The sequence below is a fragment of the Tamandua tetradactyla genome, chromosome 7, assembly GCF_023851605.1.
Source record: "Tamandua tetradactyla isolate mTamTet1 chromosome 7, mTamTet1.pri, whole genome shotgun sequence".
In the NCBI taxonomy this organism is placed as follows: domain Eukaryota; kingdom Metazoa; phylum Chordata; class Mammalia; order Pilosa; family Myrmecophagidae; genus Tamandua; species Tamandua tetradactyla.
In genome coordinates, this window is record NC_135333.1 from 25,381,955 (window position 1) to 25,390,599 (window position 8,645).

The 8,645-nt window shown below is 52.8% G+C and overlaps 1 protein-coding gene and 1 pseudogene across 1 annotated transcript; one reads left to right on the forward strand and one right to left on the reverse strand.

Moving 5' to 3' along the window:
* Window positions 1–267: 267 nt before the first annotated feature.
* Window positions 268–2,148, reverse strand: LOC143690390 (lipoamide acyltransferase component of branched-chain alpha-keto acid dehydrogenase complex, mitochondrial pseudogene; annotated as a pseudogene).
* Window positions 2,149–3,609: 1,461 nt separating this feature from the next.
* Window positions 3,610–7,314, forward strand: LOC143690900 (cytochrome P450 2D17-like). The gene is made up of 9 exons (XM_077168646.1): window positions 3,610–3,920; window positions 4,555–4,726; window positions 5,090–5,242; window positions 5,318–5,478; window positions 5,684–5,860; window positions 6,038–6,179; window positions 6,449–6,636; window positions 6,817–6,958; window positions 7,061–7,314. The coding sequence occupies exons 1-9, from the start codon at window positions 3,732–3,734 to the stop codon at window positions 7,237–7,239; spliced, it is 1,503 nt and encodes a 500-aa protein (XP_077024761.1). The 5' UTR covers window positions 3,610–3,731; the 3' UTR covers window positions 7,240–7,314.
* The last annotated feature ends 1,331 nt before the right edge of the window (window positions 7,315–8,645 follow it).

Below are 8,645 nucleotides of genomic sequence, written 5' to 3' on the forward strand. Positions count from 1 at the left end.
GGCTTAAAGCCTTGTCCCTCTTTTCGCACAACATTTCTGGGGGCTCATCCGGAATAAGAGGCAGGTGTATTTTCACCTCCCTCGCCCATGGCAGTGGCAGCACCATGGGTAGGCAAACCCTTTATAAAAAGGGACAAGATGCTCAGTGTGGATCTGCTTGGACATTTCAGGAATTAGCCCGTGCATTTGTCAATGTTGTCTCTTCCACAAGACTCTTTACTTCCATCTAATGGAAAATGATTATGTATTATTTGGGAGCCCAAAAGTTCAAGGATGTGTTATCAATCTGCATTTCAGATCTAGTAGCATAAAAGCTGGAATTTCTAAGTAGGATTTCCATAAATTAGACAAGTGAGACATTGCAGCACCATCAATAATTCTGTGATCAGTGGACCAGCTCACATTCATTATCTGTGCCTTCTATACTTCTCCCTTCTGGTTAAATTGGGGCAGGGCCTTAATTGATCCAATAGCCCCAATTGCTATTTCAGGTGGCAATATTACTGGTTTAGAGTAGATACCACCAATTGATCCAACATTGGAAAGAGTAAATGTTTCTCCTGTAATATCAGTGGTTCCAATCTGACCTGCAAAGCCCAATTTCTGGAGATGGTTCAAATCACCAGCAATCTCAAATACAGAGCAGACCTGAACGTTTTTTACATTAGGGATAATCAACCCTTGCTCAGTATCCATTGCTACCCCAATATTATGAGAAGCCTTATATGTTCTGTTCTTGCAGTTTTCATCCACAGAAGCATTAAGAATGGGGACCTTGCAGTAATCTCAAGGAAGCAGCCTTTAAGGAGAAGGGCATAAAGGACAGTTTAATTCCACAAGAAAGAGCAATGGGCTTTAATTCTCCTCATAGCTTAACCAGTTCAGTAAGGTCGGCCTCAATACAATAACCAGAAGCCAGGAATCTTCAGGAATGCAGCCATGGTCTCTTTTTTTTCTTTCTTCAGACTATTCACTTATTTTTATTTATTTATTTATTTTTATTAATATACATAATCACATACAAACACAGTCTTATCATATGATCATTCCGTTCTTGTCATATAGTCAATAACTCACACTATCATCACATCCTTGTATATTCATCATCATGATCATTTCTTAGAACATCTGCATCGATTCAGAAAAAAAACAGTAAAAAGAAAACAGAAAAAAAATTCACACACACCGTACCCCTTCCCCTTCCCCTTCACCGATCACCAGCATTTCAATCAACTAAATTTATTTTAACATTTGTTCCCCTATTATTTATTTATTTTTAATCCATATGTTCTACTTGTCCTTCGATAAGGTAGACAAAAGGAACCTCAGACACAAGGCAGTCTTGGTCTTGACCACCGTTTTGTGAAAGCCTTTGACAGGTTCTAGTCTGTCTTTCCCTGTGAATACTGGAGGTTTGGGGTATAGGAATGGTCCTGTTTTGGGTCTTGCTGGAGGTGGTAAAATTTCAGCTTTAGGTGAGGGAGGTAATATAGCTCTTGTCTGCTTTGCCAAATAGTTGAGAATATCTTCTTTAAGTATTCTGCCATCTTTTCCTGAGCCAACAACGTCACTCAGCTCAATATTGTTTTCCATTGCAAGGCGATGAACTGCAGGAGGTGCCAGTGTTTTTCGGTCCTTTACCTTTTGGTGTGTGTGTTCACCACGGGACCTGACAGGTGTTTCAATATCTTCCTCTGAACCTGGTAATAAGGTAAGACCTTTTAAAGCTTCTGTTTCTATGTCTATTAAAGGCTCCTCCACATAGGCAGTCTCCCCTAGATTATAATAGAGCTTTTTAATGGCCTCATCATGATGACTGGTGATGGTAACAGAAGCTTTATAACTTTGAACTTCACAGATACTATCAAAATGAGGCATGCATCTCCTTCTTTTGCATACCATTCTCTGACGGTTACTTCTGTAATCACTTCTCCAGTGCCTGAGAGTTTGAACTGAGCAATCTGTCCATGTAGAGCAGCAGTTGTCTTCAGGAATTGATGTGGATGACTGTACTTGAATGAAGGATAACCGAAGAAACAGAAGTTTTGACTTCGAAACATGAATATTGCAACATGTTTGAGAATAACAAACACAAATCAAGCACTGAGCAGGCTGGCTCCAAGTCCTCAGCGCTTGCACTGCTGCCATCCTCCAACATTAACTTTAAAGGTTATTAAAAACAGTACAATGTTAACAGGCTTTTTTAGAGGACAGAAGGACCGGGAGGAATGTCAGGAAGTAGAAATAAGCAATTATAAATGAGTTTTTATGTGCTCATCAATTTGGGGCTGCACAAATAGCAGATTACTTTCATTGTAATGGCTCCATCCAGTGTGGTCAATTTCTCATTTTCTCAGCCAGGATGGAAATGTGGGGGTGTGGTGTAGGCTGTGGGATCGCGGGCAGAGATATGATGGCTCTCTGAGCTGCTTGGCTTTCCATTTCCACCCTGGCTTGGTGTCCACACAGTTAAAATGAAGTGGATAGGGGTGCACAGGTGGTTCAGTGGTAGAATGCTCACCTGCCATATGCGAGATCTGGGTTCAATCGCTGACCCATGCATGGGGAGCCCCCCCTCACCCCTGGAAAAAAAGGATAGATTTCAAGTGCCAAAAGATAAGTCACACAACTTAAAAAACATGTTTTGAGGAAAATATTTTCCTGACTGCAAATGCTTCCTCATTTTACCTTTGTGCCCTTTCGACTTGCCAATACTCAAATCGGGCACTAGTGATCATTCTCTTTTCTTAACTAGCCTCTGAAATGACCTTTAACCCAGCAGTGGCTTGTGTCCAACATCTCCCTCTAGACTCTGTTTTTTGTAGTAAACAACTTCTCATGTTTCAACAGGTGGGAAATGCCTCTACCTTGCCTCTGGGCTCCTTGGGGTAGGTCACAGTATCTGGATTTAAAACAGCTTAACTGATTTTAAAACTCAGCCCAAATCCCAGTCCTTTCGCTGTGGAAGAAGGATACCTAGGCGCCAACCCTGGCAGGGAGGTGACAGTGAGAGCAAGAGGCAGAGAGGCTCAGGCTGAACATTGGAGCTATGAGGTATGGTAGATCGTTGTGGGTTGGTGCATGCTGAGTGTGGCACCGTGTGAGGTGGGGGCCCAGTGGGACCACCTCATTTTCCTCTGTTCTCTTGCCACCCAGGGCCCTGCTGCCCAATACAACCTACCTACGGCCCCAAGTGTGGGTGACACACCTTGCTGGTGAAGACCATTCCAAGAGGAGCAGGTGAGGGGTGGGAAGGGAGAGGGCAAGTTCTGAGGGCCAGGTGGTAAACACAGCAGGGGAGACAGGGTCAAATCAGGCTATACAGTGTTTTATTAGCCCCAAGACCTCCAACCAGCCTGCACAGAGCTGAGAAGAGGCTATGGGGGGAAGGTGTATTTCTCCTTCCAGGTCTCCCACCCCTACCCCACCTGTGTAGGTACCTGGAGAAAGAGAGAAGGAACAATGACCTTGGACTACCCAACACCTCACGGGGACTGACTCCTCCCTGCTTATACAACAGCACTCCAAACAGACTAGATAAAAGCAGAGGGCATAGGGCAGGCCGTGGCTTCATATTAAAGGGCAGGACACAGTCTGTGGAAAGCATCTGTGTGCTAGGCGTTCCCTGGTTTGATCCCAGGTGCTGGTGTGATCAGGGTCCCAGGTGTGGACAGCTCCCTGTGCGCCCACCCCTTCCCCTGCCCAGGATCCTGGTGGGCAGTGAGGCAGCCATGGGGCTGCTGATCGGGGAGGCGCTGGCACTCCTGGCCGTGGCCATGGCCATCTTCCTGCTCCTGGTGGACCTGAAGCACCGGCACATACGCTGGGCCCCACACTACCCGCCAGGCCCCCTGCCACTGCCTGGACTGGGCAACCTTCTGCAGGTGGACTTCCAGGACATGTCTTACAGCTTCAGCAAGGTGAGGGACTTGGTGGGCTAGGGGACAGCTGGGGTCCTGGGAACCCCACCTAGCACAAGACGGGAGGTAGTAAATGAAGCCACAGGCTGGACAAGAAGCTGGTCCTGAAGAAGAAGCTGGTTAGAGGCTTCCTGGGGAGGGGACCTTTGCTGGAAAAGCAGAGTGTGGAGAGGACAAAGTCTGGAGGTGGTTGGGACTTGCCAGCAGGTTTGAGATCCAGTTGGACAGCACATAGGTTACGAAAGACCCAACCAAGGCACTTCTGATGATAAGCAAAGAAAAGGCCTTGGGAAGGGATGGGAGAGAGGTGGTGGAGGGGTTCCTACTGGAGAGTACCATTTAAATTAGGAAATCATGGTGGAGAGGGAACAGTGATCTGGCTCCAATCCGTCTGGCCTGTGAGCTCGCTATGCACTTTCAGAGTCTGTGTCAGTAAAATGAGATGCTGACTTAGGCCTATTGACAATTTTAGTGGTCCTTGGGAACCGTGGGCTCCAAGGTGAGGTCCTAGTACTGGGGAGGGTGTGACCCGCAACGGGAGGCCAGATGTCCGCGAGGTCCCCAAGGCTGGTGCGTTGAGACTAGGGCCAGCAGCCTGCCAGGTCCCGGGCTTGACGCCGCCCTGGGCCTGCAGCTGCGGCGCCGCTTCGGGGACGTGTTCAGCCTGCAGCTGGCCTGGAAGCCCGTGGTCGTGCTCAACGGGCTGCCAGCCGTGCGTGAGGCGCTGCTACAACGCGGTGAGGACACCTCAGACCGCCCGCCCATGCCCATCTACGAGCATCTGGGCTATAAGCCCTCGGCACAAGGTGAGGGGTGGCACAGACAGAGACCATGGCCTAGCAGAAGCTGGACGAGCAGTGACCCCAGGGCTGGCAAGGCCGTGCGGACGCGGCTGACGCAGGCATGGGGAGCAGGAAAAGGGCCTCCCATGCGAGGGGAGGCAGCTGGAGGGAGAGGTCGGTCCAGGACTAGGGGTGGTGGGGATGGTGGTGTGTGGCACTGGGCGGGGCCTGACCGGAATGGGCAGGGAGGTCAAGGCGGGATGCACTGGAGCAAAGGGCGGAGTTAGGGTCTCCCTGAGCAACAGAGAGAAGTATTAGGTTGCAGAGGGGCGGTGAAGTGCGGAGCCGCCTGCACCGGCCACGCCCACGCGCTCGCCCAATCCCCAGGTGTGGTCCTCGCGCGCTACGGACCCGCGTGGCGCGAGCAGCGGCGCTTCTCCTTGTCCACCCTGCGCAACTTCGGCCTGGGAAAAAAGTCGCTGGAGCAGTGGGTGACCGAGGAGGCCGGCAGCCTCTGCGCTGCCTTCGCCGACCATGCAGGTGAGCTTGGGGCCGAGGGGTGCGGGGCCAAGCGGGGCGACCCTCCCTGACCCTCACCCAAACACCCCCGCCCAGGACGCCCCTTTAGTCCCAACAAGCTCCTGAACCAAGCGGTGTGCAATGTGATCGCCTCGCTCACCCACGGGCGCCGCTTCGAGTACAGCGACCCGACCTTCCTCAAGCTCCTGGGGCTGGTGGAGGGCGCAATAAAGGAAGATACGGGCTTTCTCCGAGAGGTGCGCGGAGGCCCGGTGTCTGGAGCAGAGCCTGGCCCTCGGGGAGGGGGTTTGTGCCTGGGGGCGAGCGGAGGAAGGGCACTCCTGGGAGGAGCCGAGTGAGAGTACAGGCCCAGGGCTCAGGGCCGGGACGCAGGGCCCCTCAAGCCTGGAGCCGGCGCTGAGCGCAGGGAGGACTCCAGGCCCCGCCCTGCGGCCTGCACAGGTGCTGAACGCCATCCCGGTGCTACTACGCATCCCGGGGGTGGCCCGCAGGACCTTCGCGACACAGAAGGCCTTCATGAACCTGCTGGACAAGCTGCTCACCGAGCACAAAGAAGCCTGGGACAAGGCCCAACCCCCTCGCGACCTGACGGAAGCCTTCCTGGGTGAAATGGAGAAGGTGAGGGGAGGGCTGCCCGGGAGCTCGTGTGGGTAAGCAAGAGGACCCAGAAGGGTTGTGGTGGGGAGCCTGGGAATGGCCCAGTGGCCAGGCGCCCAGCCTGAGCTGCACAGAGTGGGGTTCTGTCTGGTAGTGCCCTCCCTCTGCCCCTGAGCCAGCTCTCTCTGCCCTGCCCAGTCTAAGGGGAACCCGGAGAGCAGCTTCACTGACGCCAACCTGCGCCTGGTGGTGGGCGACCTGTTCACGGCGGGCATGGTGACCACCTCCATCACGCTGGTCTGGGCCCTCCTGCTCATGATCCTACACCCGGATGTGCAGAGTGAGCCTGCCTGGGTCCTGGGAGGCAGGGTGGGGGGTGGGGGGTGGGCAGCGTGTGTGTGGGGGGGATTGATAGGGCCAGACTGGGGGGACTGAGCTTCCTCTGGACACCGCGGGATGTGACCCAGAGCTGGGCCTAGACCCCAGTAGCAGTGGTCCCTCCTGCACATGGGCACTGCCCCCGTAAGAGGGGGGATAGGCAGCTGTCGGGGCAAGGTCAGCACCCAGCCTCCTGAGCTGTGGCCCACTGAGAGACGCTTGTCTGCCCAGGCCGCGTCCATGAGGAGATCGACAGTGTGATAGGGCGCGGGCGGCGGCCGGAGATGGCGGACCAGGAGCGCATGCCCTTCACCACAGCCGTGGTCCATGAGGTGCAGCGCTTTGGGGACATCATCCCCCTGGGCCTGCCACACATGACCTCCCGCGACAGCAAGATCCAGGGCTTCTTCATTCCCAAGGTAAAACACAGCCACCCTCCCCTACAAGGTTCAGGGAAGCTCTCTGGGCAAAGTGTGTCTTGAATGAGTCCAGGTGTGTACCAGGCAGATGGTGCAAGTGCCCTTGCATGTGCAGTGGCAGCAGGCATGGCATCCCCCAGCTCAGACTCCCCCTCTCCCCACCTGGCCTCTCCTGCACAGGGAACGACACTCATCCTCCACCTGTCATCGGTGCTGAAGGACGAGACTGCCTGGGAGAAGCCTTTCCGCTTCCACCCGGGACACTTCCTGGACGCCCAGGGCCGCTTCGTGAAGCCGGAGGCCTTCATGCCTTTCTCAGCAGGTGCCCATGGGGTGCTGGGTCTCTGCCCTGTTCCCGAGGTGTTCTGGGATGGGTAAGGCCCAGACCTCTCCTCCTCACCGAGTCTCCCATGCCTGTCCACAGGCCGCCGCGTATGCCTCGGGGAGCCCCTGGCCCGCATGGAGCTCTTCCTCTTCTTCACCTGCCTCCTGCAGCGCTTTAGTTTCTCGGTGCCCACCGGGCAGCCCCGGCCCAGCGACCGTGGCCCCTTTGCCTTCTTGGTGACCCCACCCCCGTACCAACTCTGTGCCTTGCCCCGCTAGAGAGGGTCACCAGGATCCCAACTCACAACTCCACCCAGAGACCTCAGCCTCTGAATAAATCATTCTGGCAGTGCCCACCTCACTCTTTGTCTGAGTTTTGGCTGGGCTGGGGCCTCAGCTGCCTGCCTGGGGCCAGCCCCTGCCCCCTTGCCCAAATATTCATTCCATTTCCATTTCCAAATGATTCCATTTGTCAGATGGGTATACTGAGGCTCAGAAGGTACCTGGGTTCCCTTCCTTTCCTCCCCACATCACCTTTTGAGACCCAACATTGACTGCCTCGATTGGTGACAACATTGATACAGAGGTCTGGGCTCCTGGAATGTCAGGTGGAGGGCACCTGCTGAGAGGGCAGGTGCAGTCACTAGCTGGGGCAGGGGAGGACTCCACCAGTGGTCCCCAAGAACACCTGAGACTCAATGATTTGCTAGAAGGACTTACAGGCTATACTCACCTCTTGTAGCCTGTATGTTTCTACTGTGCACACTGGAGCCTTTTTGTCCTTAGGGCCTGAGTGTGATGTGCACACATGCTTTGCACTCAGAATTGTTGGGTCCACCATACTGTAGTTAGATGATTGCTAGCCGGGTGTGATTTTGTTGAAGTGGCCACAGGACCTCCCAGAGTTATCCGGTATCAGGTGATCCTGTGTCCCATCTCAGCGTCCTATTGTGTGACCAGAATGATGTCATGCAGCTTTACAGGCTTCCATGCCACCTCGTCAGGGTCCAAAAGAAGGAGTTGAGCTTGGCAAACATGAGTTGATCCTTTTGGGCATCTGGTGTAATTGTGCTCAAAAGTCAGTGTTATTTTCTTATTCTGTACCTCTCTCAAGGCACCAACATTAACAATGGACTTCCCTGCAGTTGCATAACCCATTTATTTATTCCTTCCCCTTCATCTACTATTTCTCCTTCTCTCCATTCATCATTGATTTTTTTAAAAATTTTTTTATTTTTCACATGGGCAGGCACTGGGAATCGAATCCGGGTCCTCGGGCATGGCAGGCAAGCATTCTTGCCTGCTGAGCCACCGTGGCCCCCTTCAACATTGATTTTTATCTACACACATCCAACTTTGAAACGAACATTAGGTCTACCAGGTTGATAGAGTAGGGTTACTCAGTGGTCTGAAGTAGTATAGAATTATATTAGTTTTTATAATATGCTAATTTGGATAGAACAAGACATCTGCCAGGAAACTGCTGTAATTAAAATGCAAATCCACATTGCCTAAGGTGAGAGTAGTGCCCTCTAGGTTGTGCGGTACCCAATCTTTCCTACATTCAGTGAATTCTAGTTTCCTACCCTATATTAGGGGAAAGGAGTACTCCAATAGACTTTAGGTCTCTGGCACCAGACTCTTCTCCCCAGGGCCACAAGGCACTTGGCCCTGTGGTTTGTTAC

Excerpts from the sequence above, each read along its gene's own strand:
- LOC143690900 (XM_077168646.1), top strand. The coding sequence starts at position 3,732 with ATGGGGCTGCTGATCGGGGAGGCGCTGGCACTCCTGGCCGTGGCCATG. Across the intron at positions 3,921-4,554 it reads TGTCTTACAGCTTCAGCAAG|CTGCGGCGCCGCTTCGGGGA; the intron begins GTGAGGGACTTG and ends CTGGGCCTGCAG. Across the intron at positions 5,861-6,037 it reads TCCTGGGTGAAATGGAGAAG|TCTAAGGGGAACCCGGAGAG; the intron begins GTGAGGGGAGGG and ends TGCCCTGCCCAG.